The 23,557-nt window shown below is 32.0% G+C and overlaps 3 protein-coding genes across 5 annotated transcripts; 2 read left to right on the forward strand and 1 right to left on the reverse strand.

The window, feature by feature from the left end:
- Positions 1 to 887: 887 nt before the first annotated feature.
- Positions 888 to 3,822, reverse strand: LOC122526325 (glucosamine-6-phosphate isomerase). Of its 2 annotated transcripts, XM_043649684.1 has the most exons (6): positions 3,598 to 3,822; positions 2,620 to 2,774; positions 2,259 to 2,543; positions 1,786 to 2,144; positions 1,551 to 1,632; positions 888 to 1,058 (listed from the first exon to the last, which is right to left on the reverse strand). In XM_043649684.1, exons 2-5 carry the CDS (start codon positions 2,741 to 2,743, stop codon positions 1,555 to 1,557), a joined length of 846 nt encoding a protein of 281 aa, XP_043505619.1. In that variant the 5' UTR covers positions 2,744 to 2,774; positions 3,598 to 3,822; the 3' UTR covers positions 888 to 1,058; positions 1,551 to 1,554. The 2 variants fall into 2 exon arrangements, with proteins under 2 accessions (XP_043505619.1, XP_043505620.1); XM_043649685.1 differs by lacking the exon at positions 1,551 to 1,632 and having other exon boundaries at positions 3,598 to 3,820.
- Positions 3,823 to 4,008: 186 nt separating this feature from the next.
- LOC122526326 (regulator of telomere elongation helicase 1 homolog) lies at positions 4,009 to 8,292 on the forward strand. 2 transcript variants are annotated; one of them, XM_043649686.1, is made up of 12 exons: positions 4,009 to 4,372; positions 4,451 to 4,874; positions 4,949 to 5,204; positions 5,290 to 5,556; positions 5,670 to 5,980; positions 6,058 to 6,264; positions 6,352 to 6,514; positions 6,618 to 6,875; positions 6,953 to 7,192; positions 7,292 to 7,810; positions 7,897 to 8,041; positions 8,126 to 8,292. In XM_043649686.1, exons 1-12 carry the CDS (start codon positions 4,240 to 4,242, stop codon positions 8,194 to 8,196), a joined length of 2,994 nt encoding a protein of 997 aa, XP_043505621.1. In that variant the 5' UTR covers positions 4,009 to 4,239; the 3' UTR covers positions 8,197 to 8,292. The 2 variants fall into 2 exon arrangements, with proteins under 2 accessions (XP_043505621.1, XP_043505622.1); XM_043649687.1 differs by lacking the exon at positions 4,009 to 4,372 and having other exon boundaries at positions 4,764 to 4,874; positions 4,954 to 5,204.
- Positions 8,293 to 16,070: 7,778 nt separating this feature from the next.
- On the forward strand, positions 16,071 to 23,001 carry LOC122526312 (homeobox protein goosecoid-like). Its single transcript, XM_043649660.1, has 3 exons — positions 16,071 to 17,052; positions 18,261 to 18,550; positions 22,502 to 23,001. The coding sequence occupies exons 1-3, from the start codon at positions 16,554 to 16,556 to the stop codon at positions 22,778 to 22,780; spliced, it is 1,068 nt and encodes a 355-aa protein (XP_043505595.1). The 5' UTR covers positions 16,071 to 16,553; the 3' UTR covers positions 22,781 to 23,001.
- Positions 23,002 to 23,557: the final 556 nt, after the last annotated feature.

Raw genomic sequence — 23,557 nt, forward strand, 5'->3', positions numbered from 1 at the left:
ATCTATCTACTTTTCGCAGGCAATATTGCAATCTCTCACTAATCTCCCATTCGTTCTATCTTGCGTCAAACGTTATATAGATGTGAAATGTTTCAATTATGATGTAACCATTATTTTAATGACGAATCACTTTTTGAGCTATTATACTTCTAATTTATTTAACATTGCAACTAACTTTTTCTATTTTAGTTCAAATTGTGCTATAATATAAATTTTTTAGAATCACGTTTTGATAAAAAATATTTACACATTTATATATGTATATATATATACATATATAAACATATATATACATATATAAACATATATATACATATATAATCATAACACGATTATGTTATTTTTATCAATGACATATTATTTTGTCAAAACTACGTACAAAAGTATTAAATAATAAGTATAAGAAATGTCATGGTCGTAAATATCTGAGTTTGTGTTTAGTTTCCTGATAAAGAAGGTCTATATATATATATATATATGAAGTGACCCAGTTCTTTCCCGTTAAATTTTGTCAGTGTATCCATGAGTAAAAATAAGACAAACGTACGAAATGACAGACTGAAGTTTTGTGGATACAGCATAAGCACACATTAACAATATCTATTTGATATGGTTTTGATATTCATTTTTCTATTATTTATTAACTATTTTCTTTTTTTAAACAATCGATAAATACATATATGTATTTGACAATGTGATAAAAGGATAAATTTATTTTATGAAAAATGGATATTAACAGTATAAAAATAATGCACTTTTTGTACAATTTAAAATTCTACATATATATAACATATGCATATATGTATGGATGTATATAGATGTGTGCAAATATGTATATATAATACACATAAAAGAGGAATACATAAGTAAACGATTATGACGCAGCATATTTGTCAAATATTTTACCATTATAGTCTGAATCGAAATTTCAGATCAATTCTTTCGAGTCCTTTTCACATATGAAGTCTTTTACATTACACCTTATGGTATTGGTTATTGCATCAACGTAATCCATGGTTTGATTCTTCTATCAACTTGCTATGGATATCCCATAAATTCTGTAATAATAAAAGTACTATTGATTTAAAGTAATAAACTAATTATTATATTCAAGATGTCCCAGAAAATGGAGTTCCATTAAGATGACAGGTTTATGATGCAAAATAATGTCCCATATAAAAGCGAAAAATTTCATTAACACAAAATTAAATAAACTTAGTTTGCGAGGTAAATATAATTACAGATAGAACCCTGAAATAACCACAATGTATTTGTTTTTCTTCTAAATTAAGCTGAAAAATTTGATTACATATAAGAATTATTTTTAATGATTGTATGCACGTTAAATGATGAAACATGTAAACGAGATTCTTGTGTTAAAATAAGCAACAAGTTTGGCGGATGTTATCTGATGAATGATTAATGAAGACAATAAAAAAAAGCATTTAAAATCACCAATGATTTACATTGAATGAGCAATTTATCTAAAGGATATTTAAGCAAGGAATATTGTATGGCAATTATATATTAATGAGTATGGGAATAACTACCATTTTAACTGTCATTTATTGAACGACGTGGTATTGTATTTCCATCTTCTTCGATCAATTTACGATGTACAGCACTGAGACCCTGGATAGCATACAAATTCAAAACTAAACTAGTTAAGTAATGAAATGGAGTTGCAGAAAGTAAAGTTAACAATGTATGTGAAATAATTGTCTTGCCATGATAATATTAAAACATTTATGAAATATAAAAATAATTCTATATATATGTATGTACCTTAAAATATTTAACTGTTTTTACACGCAATTCCAAAGTAGCATCTTCATCGCATATTATTAATGTACGTGGATGTTGTTGAAATGCAGATACCGTCCACATATGATTAACTCCTTCTTCTATTGCTTTATAAAGAGCAAATGCTTTATGAGATCCAGTAATGAGTATCATTACTTCTTTTGAATCCATAACAGTACCAACACCAACAGTTAAGGCCTGTTTAGGAACTTTGGAGATATCATTTCCAAAAAATCTAGCATTTGCTTCCAATGTATCTATAGCTAATGTTTTAACTCTAGTACGAGATGCTAACGAAGAACCTGGTTCGTTAAATGCTATATGACCATCTGGTCCAATACCTATGTGTGTGTGGTAATATTAAGAAAGAATTCATATTATATAATAATAACTCTTGCTATAAGTGCTATATAAAATTCATCCAATATAATTTTCATTATTTCTCGTAATAATACCTCCGATAAAAAGTTCAATTCCACCAGCTTCTTTAATATTTTTTTCAAAATCATCACATTCTTTTACAAGATCAGGTGCATTTCCATCAAGAATATGAACATTTTTGGGGTCAATATCTATATGCTTAAAAAAGTTATTATACATGTAATAATGATATGATTCTGGATGATCCCTTGGTAAATCAACGTATTCATCCATATTAAAAGTCTTGACATATTTAAAAGATATTTTTCCAGCCTTATAATATTCTATTAATTTCTTATACATTCCCAGAGGTGTACCACCTAAATATATAGTAACAACAATAGTAGTAAAAATTATAAATATAGAAAAATATAAAAAAAAGTAGAAAATAGTTACCTGTAGGAAGACCAAGAACAAAATATTTGTTTTCATTAGGTTCAAAATCTTTAATTCTTTTTAAAACATATTTAGCAGACCATTCAGAGACATAGTCTACTGTATCACAAATTACTAAACGCATTGTAATTCTTTATATGTTATACAGATGATCACTGAGGAATATAAATAATAATATTATATTAATGCGCTATAAAAATATGTTTCTTTTTTCTTTATTAACATATCTGCTACCATGCTATAAAAAAGAGATTCTAAACACAGCCTAGAATTTATTTTTTGTGTTAATTATCATCACAAATGTATGACAGCTCTCAATGGAAATCGGTATGTCATAGATATGTGGCATTGATAGCGAACATGTTAATATAAATATATTTTTATGTGTTATTATTTATATATTATATTGTCATTTTTCTTATAAATATAAAAAAGATAAGAAATATATTAAGATACAAAATATATGATTTAATAAATAATGGATGTTTTAACAATTAATACGCATTATATATGTACTCAATATAGTATAATATAAATTTATGGGCATTTCAGTGATAACAACGTGGCAATGATATTTTATCTCTGATTAAAAAACGCATACCACTGCTCTGCTTCAAGGTTTACTAATTCTATTTTTTTTTTAATAAGATTTTGGATATAAAAAGAAACTTAACTTTTAAATGTGAACAATAACATTGAAGTACAAAAAGGTTTTTTAGATATATTTTATAATTATAAAGAAATTTCCAAAACATACTATCTATACATAATTTGATAATATTAAATTTAGATTAAATTAAATACATATTATATATCGATCCTTATGTATTTATATAGTTTCACTTTTCAAGGGCCAACTTCTAAAATAATCTTTTAAAGATTACGTCAATTATAGGATGATATCTTAAATATATAAATAAATAATTGTGAAATATTGTTTAAATTGAATTTGAAAATATAAAAAAATTGCTTACGAACCTTCGTTATACGTTCTTTCTACTAACTTTATACTTCTCCAATCTGCCAGTCGTAAATCACTAAAAAGATACACTATTAATCAGCTGATAGTTATAATAAAATAAAACACTACTACACTAGCAGAAGATTACTAATAGATTGGTTGAACAACGTAAGCAATAAGTACGTGTGCTAAATTTTTCATTAACGTTATCATAAAAGAAAGTACTTGATTCGAAATATCTACCAATCAAAGAAAATTAATTTTAATGGCAACCAATGATTGGACTGACGAAATATAATAAAAAGAAATAACTAAATTAATTTATTTAATTAATATTACAAATATATTATATAATATATGCATTTGCATAGATAAAATATTTTAGATCTGTCGATAGTTAAAATTTAAATGCTAGATAAAAGTAAAGTTCTATTTGAATTTCGTAGTCGACCAATGAGATGATCTACATCAATGAATCCAATGCAATATGCACTTTAATTCGATGACATCACTCACGTGTTTAAATTAGGTTAGAATGACATTTTGGCGGGCAAATGATACTGTTAGTTTAGGAATACTTCCTTTCATTTCGTAAACATATTATTATTTTATTCGATTGTGTTAGAATTTAAGTTGTTTGTTTTTTATATTATACAAATATGTCTGATATAACCATCAACGGAATTGTTATTAATTTTCCTTTTAAGCCATATCCCGTTCAAGAAGAGTATATGGCTAAAGTTATAGAATGTTTACAGAATAGTAAACATGGTGTTTTAGAATCACCGACAGGTAAATTTCGATTGTTTTCTCTCTTAAGAATTTATTATAATTTCTTTTTTTAATTATTTTCAATGTTACTTATTTTAGGTACTGGTAAAACACTTTGTCTTTTATGTTCCTCATTAAGCTGGTTAATTACAAAAAAAGCTCAACTGCAAGCAGAAGCAATGGTTGGAGCTATTGAAAGATCTGATTTAAGCGGACACTTTTTTAATAAAATAAGCAAAGGTCTTGAGAAAGCAGCAGGAGTACCAGATAATTCTGCTTCTTTTGGTTGGGCGATGCCCAAAATTATTTATGCATCCAGAACGCATTCGCAGTTATCTCAAGCGATGAAAGAATTAAAGCGTACTACTTATAAACATGTGCAAGTATCGGTCTTAGGATCTAGAGATCAACTTTGTATTCATCCGGAAGTCTCTAAAGAAACAAACTCGTATAATAAAGTACAAATGTGCCAAGCTAAAGTTAAAAGTAAAACATGTTTCTATTATTGCAATGTTGAAAAAAGGTACGTATTGGATTAATTTGTTTGTACATTTTTTTTTTATTAATGAGAATAAATTATTTAAAAACATTTTTTAGAAAAGGTGAATCACTTTTTAAAGAAGAAATACTGGATATTGAAGATTTGGTTTCAGCAGGACAAAAGATGAATTGTTGTCCATATTATTTAGCAAAAGATTTAAATCAAAATGCTGATATTACGTTCATGCCTTATAATTATTTGTTAGATTCCAAAACGCGTAGAATGCAAGGAATAGAAGTACAAAATAATGTAATCTTATTAGACGAGGCACACAATGTAGAGAAAGTTTGTGAAGAAGCAGCATCGTTACAAGTAATGTATAATATAATTGAAAAAGATTTTTTTTCTATCATTAATCAAATGTTTTACTAATTATAACATATATTTTTATATTCAGATAAGCAGTACGGATATAGCGATGTGTATTGATGAAATCACTGCTGTAATGACGGATATCAGCACAGAAAATAAAAATAACGAAAGTGAAATAGACTTTTTAACACAAGATTCTGGTGTAAAAGATTTTACACCAGAAGACTTGTGCATTTTGAAGACAATGTTTTTAGAACTAGAGAAAGCTATTGATGATATTAAAATTACAAAACAGGATGAAGGCGATATATTTCCTGGGGGATATATTTTTGAATTGCTTAGTAAAGCAGAGGTAACGTTTTGAATTTATAAATATTTCATATATTTATAATATACAGGGTTTTTCACCTAACTCGACCACTAGGCGAAAGACCCTGTATAATTATCATTGATATTTTTTTTTAGTTAACTCATAGAAAAACAGATATAGTGATAGAAAAACTGGAGAAGATCGTTTCCTATTTAGTTACAACCAATACATCTCCATTTGCTAGGAAAGGTAACGCGTTACAAAAATTTATAAATGTATTAAGGATATTATTCAGCAGTGGTAATTCTCTGCAACATAGAGAAAAAATTGAACAATGTTATAAAGTATATATTCAATTGGAGGAGCAAAAAAAGAATCAAAAAAGTGATGGATGGCAAACGAAAAAAATAGCTCTCAAAAATGAAGGCAAAGTTATTAACTATTGGTGTTTCAGTCCTGGTTTTAGGTAACAAAATATTTTCATTTCTTACAAGTATATACTTAAGAATTTTTAAATTTAAAATATTTTTTTGTTCTATATAGCATACAACAATTAGTAGACCAAGGTATTCGTTCTGTAATTTTGACAAGCGGTACATTATCTCCTTTAAAACCGTTCATATCAGAACTTGGAATACCAATAGACGTTCAGCTTGAAAATCCGCATATCATAACAGGACAACAGGTGTGTATAGGTGTTCTTGGTCAAGGTCCTGATGGGCATGAACTTAACTCTTCTTTTAATACAAGGTAATTGTATAACAAGTATATATATTTATCTAATGTAGTAATGTCATTTAGTTAATATCAATAAAATACATAATAGATTTTTTTTAGAAATAATCCTAAATATATAGCATCTCTTGGCCGTACGATATACAATTTCAGTTGTCTTATTCCACACGGTTTATTAGTATTTTTTCCATCTTATCCAATTATGCAAAAGTGTAAGGATGATTGGCAATTTTCTGGTTTATGGACACAAATTAGTGAGAGTAAGGTAATCAAAAACGAAAACGATATTATTTTTTATTAAATATAAATGTTTATAGTATTTTGCTAATTATTAATAATTCTCTTATGTATTTCGTTTGGAAAAACAGACCATATATGTAGAACCAAGATCAAAAGATGGTTTTACAAACATTATGCACGAATATTATCAAAAAATACAGGATCCAACGTGTAAGGGTGCTATTTTTATGGCTGTTTGTAGAGGAAAAGTAAGTGAAGGTTTAGATTTTGCTAATGCAAATGGAAGAGCAGTATTAATAACTGGTCTTCCATTTCCACCAATGAAAGATCCAAGAGTTATATTGAAACAAAAATATTTAGAAGAAATGCGACGTAAAGATACACAGGTAATATTTTCAATAAGATTATCTTTATATCATTATAAAGAAATATAATACCATTGATATCTTATCATTTGATTTAGGTATTAACAGGACAACAATGGTATCAACTTGAAGCTTCTCGAGCCGTTAATCAAGCTATTGGTAGAATAATACGTCATAAAACTGATTATGGTGCTATAATTCTTTGCGATTGTCGATTCGACAATCCACATTTTAAACAACAATTATCAGCTTGGCTTCGACCCCATATTAAAAAATTCTCTAACTTTGGAATGATTATTAGAGAACTCAGAAACTTTTTTCGTTATACTCAACAGGCTGTAAGAAATATATATATATATACATATCATATATATTTTTATATAATATTTGTTTTTTCTTATAATAATTTATTCATTTAGATATTATATATTTTATAGTTTCCACAACCGAAAATGTCAATTAGTCAAAACAGTAGTACTTTATCGTTACCTGCTGTTCCATGTTCTTTTGATACGACCTCATCTCGATCAATAAAACGATCAATATCTAATACTAATACTAATACTAATACTAAAGTAGAATCAACTATAAAAGAAACTTTTAGTATCGATCAATATATAGATAATACTGTGAAAAAACGATCTAACGATAAGACAGAAACGGAAAGTATTTTTTCCGAGTTCGCATCAACTAGTAAAAAATCTGTGATAAATTTTAGTCATTGTAAATTAGAAAAAAGTAGTAATAATTGTACTTTAGCAGAAGATTCTCCTATTGAGCATGTTGTAAAAAAAAGAAAAATCAAAATTATTTCTACTAAATATGATACGGATCTTCCTGGTCCTTCAACTTCTAACCATGAAGAAGTAAATAATCTTGATGAATTTCAAAAAAAGACTGATGAAAGTAATAAGGAATTAGACAAACGTGAGATGGGTAAAGCTTATATCAAAAAGGTAAGTCGAATTTGTTGCAAAAAAAAAAAAGAAAAGAAGCTGTGTGTTCAGATACAAAAAGATTTATACCTAATTTATTTCTGCAGGTAAAACAATCATTAACTGAAGAGAAATATCAAATATTTGGAAGGATTATAAAAGAATATACTACAACTGGTAATTTGAACGAATTGTTAAAAACATTAGAATATCTCTTTCCACTGAAAGATAAATTGCAGCATCTTTTCATAGGTAATTAAATAAAAAAGAAAAATCATATAAAAAATAACATTTAGAATTAGTATACACTATTGTTTTAATTTTGTATTTTTTCAGGTTTCAAAACTTTCTTAAAAAAGAAGCACGTTGAAGAATTCGACGAGTACATTAAAAAAATGAATAAATAAAAAGAAATAAATAAAAAAAAAGAAATAATACCGCGGAGATATATTATGCTTTACAAAAGTAGATATATAAAAAAACATGTAACTGTATATAAAAGATATAAAAATAAAGTATAAAATAAATTGTTTTCTAATAAAAAAAAAAAAAACTACACAATATAATATCATACGTTAATAATAATATTGTTAATATCCCAACAACAACAAAAATAACAATAATTTAATACCACGCATTGTAAGTGGAATAACAAAATGAAATATTGTATATAAAAATTAATCCGTTAGTGGATTGAACATGCAAGATAGGTCAAGATAATCCTTATGTGTATGTGTATAAATAAGTGTGCCGAATTTCCGGGTATATTTCTCTGAGAAAATTTGTAGAAAACATCAAAATGTTTTCATTCTTTGCTGTCACATGCGCACCTACATATATACCTATACTATACTCTTTTGATTTTTTGTATTCCAATCGCACGGGACATCATCTCACCACCAACACCACATTGGATATATTTTAGTGCTGTTCTCCTAAGTGTACGCTTTATAGGTTCCATCCGAATGGTATCGTAGTGCCGTATAAAGAACCGGATTACACAGTGTCCATTTCAAGGTATATAAGAAGCTGGTGTTTGTGGTAAGTCCTCTTCCTTCTTCTTTTTCTTTTCCTTCTCTTTTTCCCTCAAGATTCAGTCGTTTTTTCCTTCCCTATTCGCCCTCTCCCTTCCTTCTTCCTCCACCCCTCTGTTTCTCTCTTTCTCACTCCTCTCTGTTAGTATACAGTTCACTGGTAAAGCATTATCTCCGCTGTTTTGCCGATTCAATTGTGTGTACGAAGAAAGGCGGCGTTTAACAAGAGTTTAATAAAAGGCAAACAGCGGGTTCTCTTCTTCGCTTGCCTTATCCTTGTCCTTTTTCTTTATCTCTTTCTCTCTCTCTCTTTTTCTCAGTTCATTCCTCTCATGCAAGTTTTCTATCCTTCTTCAAGGGGGATTATTAGACTGTGTACAGCACGAGATATACCGTTCATGGAAGAAAGTAATACGGAAGAAGAGAGAGTCTATGGAGAAAGGATCTTGCCAGCTGCTACAAATCACTGGCGGTCTCAACAAAAACTGATTTCTTATTTTCTTTTTTTTTTTCTTTTACTTCTTTTTTTTTTCCCCTCTCTTTCCACGTTGGGTGACCCGGAGGAATCAACAAAATCAATTTGAAATAATAATTTTATTTTTGTAAAATATTGCCCGTGTTTGAATTTATATTAATGTTTAAATTATTAAAGTTATTAGGATATATATACATATATATATATATATATTGGTACTAGGGGTTTAACATTTTTTAAGTAAGTCAGTAGTACAGTGAAAGTTAGCTCCAGGCAATTCAATCGATCAGGATTGATGTAATTATCCAAACGTTGAATTTTTTATCGTCCTGAAACAATAACGTATTTTCTGATCAAACAGCAGCATGCTCGAAAGGGAACCACCGAGAAATGGCCACACACACACACGCATATATATATATATATATATATTAGTTCTCTCGTGACGTTCTCGTTGTACTTTTTGTTTACGTAACGTGTAATAGAATAATCTCTCCGTAACGAGGGTGGTTGCGTTGTTCTTGCTTTTTTTCCCTTTCTTTTTTTTTATCTCCTCCTCCTCCTCTTTTCTATTATTATCATTCGGGCAGAAGAAACGAGAAAAGATTAACGATATACATCGAGAATTGAAAAACGAATTAATCGATGAAGTATATATCTTCTTTTGTTTTAATTTTATACTTTTTGTATTTTAAAAATTTGATATTTCATTAATGAATATGAAAAAAATGTATTTTAGGTGCCTTTGTTGAGCAGAGACAGTAAAAAAAAAAAACAGTGAAAAAGTTTATATTTGATGACATAAACGAAACGAAACGAAACGAAACTGGGTCTTTTCAGTTAAGAAAGGAAGTTTTAGGTCATAGAAAATAGGAGTAATCCAGTACTACATGGAAACCTCATCACGCGTTCCCAAGCGCAAGTCGCAGAATCAACAAATCCACTAGGATTAGATAACATCCCTCTGGATTGTTCGGTCCTTCGTTTATTCTTCGCCGAATCCCGAAGGGCTTCGCTTGTTGTCCCACCGAGTTATTGGTATCACTTAGCAAAATCCGCGCTAAAATAGCTTTAAAAGCCTTCCCAAAAAGTCTCCCCGTTAAAGGCCTTGGTGAGTAGATGGATTCTTGGGCTTACCTTACGAATTTCTTTTACCACTTTCTATATCCTATCTCTTTCTTTCTTTTTCTTTTAAAACGAAAAAAAACATATATATACATATATATAATATATAAATAAAAAAGAAATATTAATAATAATTTGTAATAAATTTATATATACCAATTTTGTGTTTGGCCAAACAAAATGTTAAATAAAAAAAATTAAATGTGGAAATATTTGTTTCGTACGAACGAATTATACAATCTCGTTCAAAAAGTATTATTCATGAATGATATTAGTAAAAAAACAAAAAAAACAGAAATTGTTAACAACATAACAAACGTTTCAATCTACACACGTCATTTCTTTTATTCATTTAACTAGTCAAGACAGACTGTTTCTGTTATGGATGCAATCAATTCATCTACCCGAGGCGTCGCTCAATAAATGTCATATACGCATATATACATATTTATTATATATATACATATATATATATATATTTTTTTTTTATTGGCATAAGGTCGCCACTCATAACTTTTTTCGTTCGTTTGATTCTCCACTCTCTCTTTCTCTCTCTTTCTCTCTCTTGTTTTATATCGGACCGACTAAAAAGGAATAGGTGAAAACTGTTAATTGGTTCTATACGGTGAAAATACGATGCCGTGGCCGGCGGGGATGTATAGTGATACATTTTAAGAGTAGAAATTGTGTGGGTGAACGAGTGATAGGGTGTACCATAGGAACTATACCATATGTATACAAGTATGCGTGTACGGTTCGACTGTTACGTTCCGTGGCGCATTCGTGCGACGAGCGTCAAGGCGCGTTTCGTGCGAGCATGTCCGGCCAATTATGGAAAATTAATTGGCAATCGGTGACTCCGGGCGATGGAAACGCACTGCCCTGTCGAATAAACTTCCTTTGTATTCCGATCAGCCTTTGACAGCGGTGTAATAATTAAAGTAATTAACGTACGAGTCAATAAATTTGCGATCGTTGCGCATCGTCGCCCCCACGAATGTCCACTAAACAATTATCAGACGAGCGAATGCATATTCTGCTGACATATATCATCATCATCATCATCATCATCATCTCTCCTTCTCTTTCTATTCTTATTTTTTTATATATATTCTCTTATTTATTATTATTTTTATATGGAAGAAATGAAAAAAAAGAACTCGTATAAGAAAAAAGAAATACGTGTATGCGTGCATGCATACGATAAATTCGAGGATATTTTTTTTTTTGAATTTATTTATCGTCTCATCGAACGTTTAGATTTTGTTCATTTGCATTTAATTATGGTACACGACATTATCGTTAACGAGATTTCAGAGCGTTTTCTTATACTTTTTCAAAATAATACTTCTCGTTTGAAAATATATTTGATTGAATGTTAGTTAAATAATTATAAGTCGAGAACTCTCCTTATATTTTTTTTTTTTATATTCTTGTCAATGGTTAACATTAGATATAAATCTATTTAAATTCTTTTATTTAAGAAAAAAAAAAGTCAAAGTATTTCGTTTGGAAAAAGAATTAACGGGCTTTTCTCTCTTCTAAAATTTTTAGTAATTTATTTTTATTTCCAAAAAATCATCGAACAAACGCTGAGACGATTGATCATTATTCACGTTTCGTCCAAACTAAATATTAGTTCTTCGCACGATGAATTAAGGAAAGAAGGATACGTGAAAAGGTAAGAAAAATTAGAGAACAATTCTCTCAGTTCTCATCCTTTTTTTTTTTTTTTTTTTTTTTTTTAAGTGCGTGCATCAAGATATCCTTCCCCTTTTGTTCTTTTATTTCTCAGCTTTTCCTCTTCGTTTCTTTCACAGGATTCGGTGCCTTTTGAAGATACCGGTTGAATCGTCGAAATCGTCGAAAGACGCGGGCCCCGTGCGATTCCACGTGGTGAAACAATATTTGCGTTATGCGTTATGGGGGTATGTATAGAGAATGAGAAAAAGAGAGGACCGGCTGGCTGTTCTACGATAGAAAAACGCACGAACGAACACTTTCTTCAAGGTACTCGAGGTAAGCGTAATTTGTTAAAAATATTTGCTCTATTCCTTTTTTCTATAACTCGTGGCATTTCATCTAACATAAGACAAGTTTTTTTTCTTTTTTTTTTCTTTTTTTTTCATCTACGATCGATCCCTATTCATACACGCATAATACGCATACACGTATTCAAATACACGAGAAAATCATCGTCGTGGCAGTAGCATAGTTAAAAACAAAATAACAAGTTCAATATTTTTCTATATGATCTTCTCAAGAAATAAAATGAGAATTATTATTATTCTATTGCAATTATTTAATCCAATTTTTTCCTCCGCACATTCAATCGTCCGTCACAACGGATATTACAAAATTAAACGATTCTCGAAAGAAAAAAAATAAATATAATAGAAAAAATTACAATATAACGAGACGCGTTTTCAAATCTTATTTTAAATCCCCGAATTTAGAAGAAAATCTCGCATTACAAATCTAAAGTATTGAATTCCAGTTGTGTCTCGTTAAGTTGCTTTACGAATTTGTACGAAGAAAAAAAAAAAAGAAAAAAGGATGCCCCATTGCCTTACGAAATATTAACGAAAAGAGGATGCATCCCGGGGAGTGTAAACTTACGCGTATTTTTAAAAGTAACAGAAAGAATAAACGTTTAAGAAGAGAGAGAGAGAGAGATAGAGAAATAGAAATAGAAATATAAATAGAAATAGAAATATAAATAGAAAAGGAAAAAAGATAATTCATAGGATCAATTTCCATTGGCTTCTGTTACCTACAAATTCTTCTTCTCCTTGTTACTTTCTTTTTTCTACCTTTTTTCATCTTTCAGGTCGATTATTTCCCCACCTCAAGGCAAAAAGGCGTCCAGTCAAGTGTAACGTAAACTAACGAATCCGAAGGAAGCAAGATTTTTTCTCTTTTAAGAGATGTCTCCTAGAGAGACTTCTTCTCCTAGATGAACTCAGGTACGTGCCGGCAGCTTGGCCTAACCACACCGGTCTTTAGTTAAGAGAGAGAGAGAGAGAAATCATTTTCCTTCCTTCTCTCCATGCTTCACGAATCTCAGAAGGGTGGCTTGGAATAGGAGCCGCCTAAGGGGTGGGGAACATCCACTTAGCACGCCGCTTAGACGTGAAAACATCTGTATTGTCGTCGCATTAGCGCCGAGGATGCCCTTCTCAATGATTACCGAAAAAATTTTAATCTTCCAATGGCTAGCTCTCCCGCGGAGAGAACTTTTTAAACCGTTTATATATATATATATATAAATTATAAAATATACCTGTGTGCTATTATATATTTTAAGAAGAAAAGAATATACATATCTGTTTGAAAAAGTTTACCTAAATCTGGTTTTATTCTTTATTTTTTCTATTTGTTTCCTTTTTTTCCCCTCTATTATTTTCTATTCTTTTCTTTTCATATTTCTTTTTATTTTGTGTCTGTCTGATAATATAATAATTGAAAAGGTATTTTCTGAAATCGTGGGAGAACGTTCTATATTATATATGAATCGAATCTTATAGAAAATTTCAGCGAAAATATTGAACATTAACCAATCGAATGGTAACATATATATATATGTTAACAAAGATAGACTCCTATTTCGGCCATTCCTCACGAAACTATCGACGTATCGCAGACACGGATGCAAACACCAAATCCTGTACAGCATGGAATAATCCTACGCAGAGGATAATCCTGATCCTCGTTGGTTGGCAATGATGTAGGTCCGTGGTTCGATGCCCATATGTCTTTTTAAGATGCACTTACAACCACCATATGATCCCCATCTTACTGTATTACTATTAGAACTATTAACCAAACGTATACAATAATTAATTGATCATTATCAATACGAAATAGGATAAACATTTTTGTTAAAAATAATCATGACAAGTATATATGAATTGTGAATAATCTAAGAAAACAATTAAATAAACGGTTCTAACAGTGGCTTAATTCGACGGATACACGTTCTAGAAACTGCTTCTCCGGATTGGGTCACGATTAACGTACGGATTAGGATTAAGGTTGGCACAGATTTTGGTGCATCAGAATGGAAATGAAAGCGTAGGGACGTACCTATGAGCCCTACGATGGGCGTAGGGTTTACTTTACAATGTCGGAGTACGTATACTACTACTCTCACCCCTTGAAAATCTTTTCACGCTCGGTTCTCTCTGCGTATCGTATTGCGAGTATCATCATCCCTCCCCACCCTCTTAGATAGAACGAATAAGACCGATGATGACAGTCAATGCGCATTACAACGGTTTTATGCTATTAATACGAACGCATTGGGCGGGATTTGAATAATTGAACAGATTCGAGGGTGGTGAATAAGACAGCCATGATAATTCTAAGCTTACGTCATCTAATTCTAAACGAATAAGAAAACTTTTTAAAATTATTTTTATAATAATAATAATAATAATAATGTCCTCCAAACCCGAAAGGGGCGGAGTAAGAATAAATAAATAAATAAATAAATAATAATAATAATAATAATAATAAATTATTATTTAGCCTATTAATCGATCGAAGAAAAATTTTGTTTACTGTCAAAAAAAAAAGAAAACAAATTCGCGAAGTAACGAACGAGATATAAAATTTGGTTTGATACGATACGCGCGTGTCTAATAATTAATCGTACGTTTAAAGGATAAACGGAATATTGTTTTAATAATAAAAAAGAAAAAGAAAAAAAAAGAAAAAGAAAAAGAAGGAAAAGAAACAACAAGAAGAAAAAAAGAGAAAAAGACTAAGAAAATAAAAAAAAAGAAAAAAATCCCAAATCGCAATACACGAAGAAGAAACATGAGTAAATCGAGAAGTTGTTTAATACGTTGAAAGTCTCGATGATTATCTATGTTAAGTACGTTGTCGGTGAAGGCTTCCATATCTCTGTTATATCAGCAATGTTTCCGTCGACGAGACGCTGGAAGTAGATTGGAGAGAGTACATAATAGGGGGTAGGAAGTTGCAAGGGGTGTCCGGTTGGCATGCTTTCGACACCCCTACCTACACCAATATCACCACGATATTGCATCTCCTCTTCCGTCCTCTCCGTAATCCTGATATTCTCTTTCTCTCTCTCTCTCTCTTGTTGGAACTGTGGAATCGAAGGGGATGCAGAAGGAGGAGTAGAGGGATGACGGGAGGAAAGGAAGAAGAGAACGCTTCGCGAACAGGGTGGTGGAAAAGTGGTGGAGCCTGAAAGAGCCACGCCCCGATTGTAGAAACGTTGAACGTGGAAATCGGAGGGTGTCTCTATCCCCGCGGTTCAACTCAACTCGGGGGTGGCTCTCGTCTCTACGTCCTACGGTGAGGGACACGAACGCAACCACCACAGAGGTCACCGCGCGCACCGAAGTCGAATCACAGTCGTATCTTTTATCACCGCGATGTCACATAACATCCACGCGTGTCATCAAACTCCCAAATATCGAACTTTACTTATCTTAACTTATCTATCGTGTCAATAGTTTTCTTTTTTTCCTTCGGTTCGGTTCGATTCTTTTTCTTTTTTGCATTTTAATATTTTCACCCTTCCCCCGTTCGTTCGATATCCTCGAGAAAAGCATATTTATATATTTGTTTATTGGAGAAAGAGTATAAATTTATTTTTTTTTAATCGTCGATTTAATACGTGGGGATTATTATTATTATTATTATCGTATCGTATGCGACAATTAGTTTTTTTCGATCGTAATATGACGACGATAAGTGCACGATGATCGAAAGAAAATTACGACAATGGCTGATCGTGGTGTTACGAAGTACTTGTTGTGATCTAACGATCGATAATATTCGAGATTATTGTTAATTAATTATGTGTAGATTAGTGGTGTATCTATAATCTTCTTCTCTCTCTGAACCAAGATCGTTGATGATTAATTTCGAATTTTGCTTCGAACCTATTTCACTCGGAGAGAGGGATTCTTGAAAAGTTTAATCGTGAGTTTGGTAGTTCGAATACTGTGATATTTGTACTTCCAATAAAGGAAATTTTGTTCCTTTCTACTGTCTAATACTTGTGAAGATAAAGAAGAGTAAGAAGAAGTAGAAGAAGAAGAAGTAGAAGAAGAAGAAGAAGAAGAAGACGAGCAATATCAAATCACGTAACATGGTAGAAAGTATTTATGCTGGTGATTCACCGAGATCACGTTCACCGATGACGGAACCATCGAGTCCTCTTCAAGATGGTCCCGGTATATCCGGTTACAATCATCGTTATTTATACAATTATTCACCCGAAGGTCCAGCACAACATAAATTAAAAAATCACGATGCACAAAATCACGCATCCTCGAGGCGACACGAAGTGGAGTCACGTGAAAGAACGTTCTCCAGGAGTCCAGTGAGTTCGGAAGAAGCCGGTTATCGACCTCGAGAAATCTCAAGGCCAAGTTCCTCAGCTACCATGTCTTCGCCGACCTCTCTATTTACCATAGACAGTATCCTAGCACCTAGACCAATCGCTAATATACCTCCTACCAGTACTACGAGTTTAAACTCTATGATACAGAATCCGGAAAGCGTCGGTTCGCCATCGAGGACAACAACCATACACCCTCTTCAACAACAGCTTCATCATTTGGCCTTCACATCGGCGGATTTTTTTGGTGTGTGTTTTGATCACTTATCATTTAAAACAAACTTATAATTGTCTCGTTAATTAATCGTATCCCCTTAAATAAATACTTTCGTTTCATTCAAATTTAATCTTCAAAATGTGTACATTTTTCTACGAGAAATGAAATTTATAAAAGAAAATAGAAAAAAGAAAAAATGATCGAGACAAATCTTAATTCGTGTTTTACTTGCTGCGCGTTGAAACGAAGCGATCTTTTGGTCACGAGTAGAGAAACAAAAAATAAAAGAAAGAAAAATAGAGAGAGAGAGAGAGAAAGAAAAAAGAAGAAAAGGAAAGAACGACGACGTGCAAATCCCTTGAGGCTCGACGCTTCTCGTACCGAAATTTCCTTTATGCCTGGAGGGCTTTAAGTATTTCCACGAGGCAAAGAGTCTTGCGAGTAGTCTCTGCTCTTGTTGGGGATGCGCGTGCTGAAATCCGTTTCAATCACGCACGAATGATTTGCCTCCTCTTGCAATCCTGTCCGGAGCTTGAGAAGGAAAGAAAGAAAGAAAGAGAAAGAGAAAAAACTATACGAGAGAAAAACGACGATGTGATAAAAGATAGAAGAAGAAAAAGTAGAAGTAGAGAGAGAGAGAGAGATAGAGATAGAGATAGAGAGGAAGTTCGATAAAAGCTGAAATTCACCCTTCGTGCATTTTTATGCGCGAGACGTCGCGTCTAAGAAGCTTTTTTCCTTTTTTTGTTGTTGCGAGATTTTAAACTAAAACGTCCCACGGGATCGAGCTCGTTCGTTCGCTTTTTCATCCTTCTGCAACCATCAAATGGGAACTCCCGTCGGTTTCTCCCTTTTCACTTCGTGTTTACTATATTTTAAACAGTAAATGGTTTATCTTATTGTTATATTAATTTTCTACATTTTTATTCATCGAATAAACTGTATTAGAATAATTCTATTTTCCTTTTTTCTTTTTTATAGTATTCTTAGTAATCTGTAAAATATTATCTTCATTCTCGAGTGATAATTATTAGATTGGTCAATATAAGTAACGTCAATATATTTTCGATAATAAAAAATAATACGGTTCGTTGTTTATTTATATATGAAATATGCAAAGTTTTCCTATTAAAAATACTATTGGTGGTCATTTTATTAATGTATATTAATTATTTGTGTCATAATTATTGTGTATTGTGTATATTAAGGAAAAAAAATGTATGTTCGTTGTGTTTTAGCCGCCGCATATCCTGCCTTATATCCAGGACAATACGTAGCTGCTATGGCTGCAGCTGGAGTATCCCTTCATGGGCAACCAACGTTTTATCACGCTGGTCATCCTTATCAAATGAATCCAAGCACGCCAGGTGTTGGTCCAATGACGAAAAGGAAACGTCGTCATCGGACGATATTTACGGAAGAACAATTGGAACAATTGGAGGCTACTTTTGATAAAACCCATTATCCTGACGTGTTGCTTAGAGAACAATTGGCACTTCAAGTTGATCTCAAGGAAGAAAGAATCGAGGTGAGTTTTTTTTATCTATGTGATCATCCTCAAATATAGAAAACGTATAGAAAAGAAATCTTATTGTTTGTTTCTTTAACATCATAATAATATATTCTAATAATTATTATATTAATACTAAAATATATATATCTTGCGTTGATCGATATTTTTTGCGTATATAAAATACGAGAGGATTAATTATTATCAGTGATAATAGGTAGGATTACTAAAAAGTAGTATTTAAACGATGGTAAATCAAACTTGGTAGAGACAAATTATTTCGAATATTCGGTTGTCAATATTTTGTATGTATATAAAATATGAGAGAATGAAGTATTAGTGACAGGTAGGATCCCAAAAAATAGTATTTAAATGATGGTAAATCAAGCCTGGTAGAGACAAATTACTTTGAATATTGGGTTTCGAAGAGACAAACATTGGGAACATCCGTATACGGTTGAGGGGCTGCACGCACAATTTGTAACGTCGACAAACTTCACGGTCCATCCCCAGTGTTACGACGAGCCTAAGTATACGTGAACACAGTGGCAGCCACTGCGTTTCCTTTGTTTGATATTATAATGGACAAAAGCCAATAATATTTTAATGCGGCTATTAAAATTTAGCGAGTGGGAGATTATTTATCGCATATGGAGCAACTTAAACCAACAAGTTTGCTGCTGGTTGCTAGATTAAAAGCTTTACCCGATAATGTGTTTGCTTCGATCACAGCCATAATTACGTGTGTGTCTATGCGTGTCACACATACATTCACACTCATAATGGTTTACAAGAGAAAGAGAGAGATAGATAGAGAAAGAGAGAGAGAGAGAGAGAACACATTACGATTTTCTCTGTGTACTTACAATGTATTGAAAGAGTTTATGTGTTTTCTGAGTTAACGTTGACACACATATTGAGTATCACACTCTATAGTAAGTAATATTCTTTTTTTCTTCTCTACCCTGCCACCCCTACCCCTACCCCTTATTACTCACTCGATCTCGTTCACACACACACACACACAACAATTTTTATTTATTCAATTAATTGATTCGAGTCAAAATCTCGCGAGAGAAAGAGAGGAAAAAAAGGAAGTCTAACAATAAGTAAACGATGTTAAACACACGAAGAAAAATATTGTTCTAATCCGACGGTAAGAGTTCAAGGGAGAGTGAGAGAGGAAGAAAGAGAGAGAGAGAGAGAGTAATAAGAAAAAATGACGGAAGATGGATGGGAATATCGAATAATATTTTAAATAAGAGGTTAACATTAAAAGAAGATATTTGAACAAATGTGAAACGTTTGAAGTTCATGTCAAACAATTTGTACCGAAAGAACGTACGCTAAAGCTATCGTAAAGTCATTCACACTCGAGCCGGCCACCGTGAGCCCACCCACGTAGTCGGCTTTGACAAAGAGAATCCTTCGTCTTGAGAGTCTTTAAAGATTTAGAAACAACATATACCTGAGTTGCACCTGCTGCAACAAGCAAGCTAGCAAGCTAGCTAGCTAGCTAGCCTAACGTTTTACGTTTTAGTACGTGTTTGCACGGAATTAGTAGGAAAGCGACTTTTGATGCATAGAACAAGACGAATATAGGAAGAAAGGATGAAGAGAAGGAGATGAAACAGGAGACGAGAGAAATGAACGAAGGAGAAGGGGACCCATAAGAGGAAAGGACACACGGACTATTCGAGTATTCTCATGTTTGAAGAAAGTAAGAAGGGAATTTGTTTGTTCCTACGAGACGATTCCACGCGTATTTCCAAGATACGAACGCACCAGTCACGACGAATCTCCTTAGATTATTTCTACCTTTTTCTTTTCTTTTCTTTTCTTTCTTTTTTCCTTTCCTATCATCGTTTACTTTCCTAAGATTCATTCATCATTCGTCCATTAACACTTTGAACACCACCAACCATCGCTGATTACTCTCGCTGACTTTATTTTCTTTGATAATATTTGTCATTGTTTTTCTTTTAGGATTTCTTTTTTATTACATTTTAGAGACCGATAAGTATTATTTTTGAACGTCAGTATATAATATGATATACAAATTTATGAATGATATTAAATAAATACGTCGATTTATGTAAGATTGATTTAATAATCAACGTGTTGTCGACGGACAAAATACTTCGTTTCAAATATTTGGAAAATTTTATTTTTGCAACATTTATAGATTAACCCTGTTAATATAACAATTCTATATATATAAATTCTATTAATTCGATATATAAACGATTTTATTTTGTTCGATATAAAATTCGTTCGCGTCTCGTTGAGGCACATTTTACTCTGGTTAAATGTAGATACAACGAGAAAGAAAAAGGGAAAAAAAGAAACAATTTGTTAATGGTATTTCTTCGAGGAAGAAATGTCACGTTTCTAAATGTAATATAAATATCGATTGTCGAACGTAAGCTTGCAAATCTATTCGGACAGGCGTAAGGGACAAATGGTGATTTCCAAATGTGGGCCGTTTGATCTTTCGTCAGCCCCCTCGTTAAGAATCATCGTCGATTCGAGTACACACATTAATGGATGAAATGAAATGCTCTACGTGCTAGATGCCCCGAGCAATTATTCTCCTAACTAGAAGATACTTTTTAAAAAGGGTGTTGTTAAAAAGAGAGAGAGAGAGAAAATGAGTGAGAGGTGAAGGAAGGGGTGGGTGGGATAGAGAATGAAAGGGAGGAAAAGATAGAAACTGTTCGTGTTTGCTTCACGCTTGAACCTCGGCGTGAAAAACTTTTCGGAGATGATAATGAAAAAGTAGACGACAGGATTATGAGCAAAATTAATCTTCCACGTTGCACGCGTTTGAATAATGCAATATACAAAACAGTTCTCCTCGTTTGCATAATTTTTTACGTTTGAAACGTTGATGATATATTCTTCCCGGTTGCATATTACGTAGTAGGTACCTTCATCTCTCTCTCTCTCTTCCTCTCTCTTTCTCTCTCTTTCTATCTTTCTCGTTTTTGTATTCGGGTATAAAACACATAACGATTTAACCGTTATTAAAATTCTTTTCTCCGGATGTGTAGCATACGTCGAAAACACAGTACTAGTCTGTTTTACTATTTAGTTTTTCCTTTTGGCACTGTGCCATTATGATTATCATTATTTGTCGTATACCGAGTAAATAACGAGTTGGAAGAACAATAAGGATGATAGGTAAACGCGCGCGCGCGACATTACTATGATTTTAAGATAATTGTGTGATTAATCGAAGTAATATACACTATCGGCAAAAAGATTGAGAATCTTTACGTAAATTCAAAGAAACATGATATTTCTATAAAAAGATCGATACCTTTGTAATAACCAAGGTAGATTTATTTATTGGAAAAAATACTGACGCATCATTTTTCTTTATCAAGGAATAAATATTTAACTTTAAGTTGATCTTTAACGTTAGTACAAAACATATTCCGAAAATTCTATTTATTAATTTCTCGAGCGTTTCTAATAAAAAAATTTGTCGATGCTTTTAAAAAAATATCCCAATGGGAAAGTACATTCAGAGTATTGTCTTAAACTGAACATATGAATTATAAACAAATAATTACAGACATAAGAAAATATTGAAATCATCTCTTAAAAGTTAATTCAATTTGTTGATAACGTTGATTTATATATTAACATAAAAAAAATTGTATTAACGAAAATTAGCAAATGATTATAAACTTTATGCCGGTAGTGTATGCATGTATTTATATACGTGGAAGGGAATATTCGTGGAACGGAGGGGTGGTCGAAAAGGGTGTTCGAGGGTTGAATCGGGTAGGGCGCTGTATATTGCACGACTATCATTTTCAATCTTAAAACGATCTTCGTCTCTCTCTTTCTCTCTCTCTCTCTCTCTCTCTCTATCTGAACGGGATTCGTTCGGGAATACCCACAAATGCAAATGCAATCGTCCATCGGTGGGCTTCCTTCATAAAGCAATCCGTGTTCTAGGTATGGTTCAAGAATCGTCGTGCCAAGTGGCGCAAACAAAAACGCGAGGAACAAGAACGCATGAGAAAACTCCAGCTGGAACAACGTCAACACAACGAGGATGGAGTATCGACTGCATCGATTAGGGTTACCGATCATTTGGCCTTGACCAGACAACAGCAACAGCAACAGCAACAACAGCAACAGCAACAACAACAACAACAGCAACAACAGCAGCATCAGCAACAACAGCAACAACACGAACAAGAAACTGACAGTTCGGATTTGGAAGTCGCGTAGTCGCTAATGGATTTTATTCAAAATCTTTTATTTCTCTGTTTTTTTTTCTTTTTTTTTTTTTCTTTTCCAACCAAGCGTCGCCATCGAAGCCACCAAAAATAGACTTTTATTCTCACTCGGGGAAGCCTGTAAATACGGAAAGTAGAATGTAAATATTACCTGTAAATATGGCTAACGATGAATGTGTATAAACGAAATAAATTATTGCATCTAACAGATAATAAGATTTCCATTTTTTTTTGTTATCTATATATATCTATCTAATATAATACTTAAAAAATATGTCGCTCGTGTAGAAAAGCTCTTTTTTCTTTTTCTGTTAATTCTTTCTCTATCTCTCTATTCTTTCCCTTTTTAATTTCATTTTAAATATCGCATATAGAATATTATTTTTATATGAATCGAAAAGTATATAAGTATATCTAGGTATAGATTCATATATATATATTACTTAATTGAAGTATGTAATTCTGCATTCTCTCACCCTTTAATAAATCAGTATAGTTATTTCAGGATTTAACTGGTTATTCCACGAATTAATAGATTTTACAAATTAATAATAACATATACGTACATTACGTATACGTAAAAATAACTTCCTATAGGAGTGCCAAAGATATTGCAGAGTGCTAGTTCAGTGAAAGGTAAGTTTTAGGCAAGTTTCAATACTAGTACAAAAAGCCCGAGGGCGATTAGAAACTAAGTCACGCTGGGTTGTACACATTTAATAAGATCCACGCTGATATTATATTGAAACCTAAAGACTATCAGCTTATC

The sequence above is a fragment of the Polistes fuscatus genome, unplaced genomic scaffold (assembly GCF_010416935.1).
Source record: "Polistes fuscatus isolate 324 unplaced genomic scaffold, CU_Pfus_HIC Scaffold11, whole genome shotgun sequence".
Taxonomy (NCBI): Eukaryota; Metazoa; Arthropoda; class Insecta; order Hymenoptera; family Vespidae; genus Polistes; species Polistes fuscatus.

Excerpts from the sequence above, each read along its gene's own strand:
- LOC122526325 (XM_043649684.1), bottom strand. The coding sequence starts at position 2,743 with ATGCGTTTAGTAATTTGTGATACAGTAGACTATGTCTCTGAATGGTCT. Across the intron at positions 2,544-2,619 it reads TGTTCTTGGTCTTCCTACAG|GTGGTACACCTCTGGGAATG; the intron begins GTAACTATTTTC and ends CTATATATTTAG. Across the intron at positions 1,633-1,785 it reads AAACAGTTAAATATTTTAAG|GGTCTCAGTGCTGTACATCG; the intron begins GTACATACATAT and ends TATGCTATCCAG.
- LOC122526326 (XM_043649686.1), top strand. The coding sequence starts at position 4,240 with ATGTCTGATATAACCATCAACGGAATTGTTATTAATTTTCCTTTTAAG. Across the intron at positions 5,557-5,669 it reads AATTGCTTAGTAAAGCAGAG|TTAACTCATAGAAAAACAGA; the intron begins GTAACGTTTTGA and ends ATTTTTTTTTAG. Across the intron at positions 6,515-6,617 it reads CACAAATTAGTGAGAGTAAG|ACCATATATGTAGAACCAAG; the intron begins GTAATCAAAAAC and ends TTGGAAAAACAG.
- LOC122526312 (XM_043649660.1), top strand. The coding sequence starts at position 16,554 with ATGGTAGAAAGTATTTATGCTGGTGATTCACCGAGATCACGTTCACCG. Across the intron at positions 17,053-18,260 it reads CACATCGGCGGATTTTTTTG|CCGCCGCATATCCTGCCTTA; the intron begins GTGTGTGTTTTG and ends GTTGTGTTTTAG. Across the intron at positions 18,551-22,501 it reads TCAAGGAAGAAAGAATCGAG|GTATGGTTCAAGAATCGTCG; the intron begins GTGAGTTTTTTT and ends TCCGTGTTCTAG.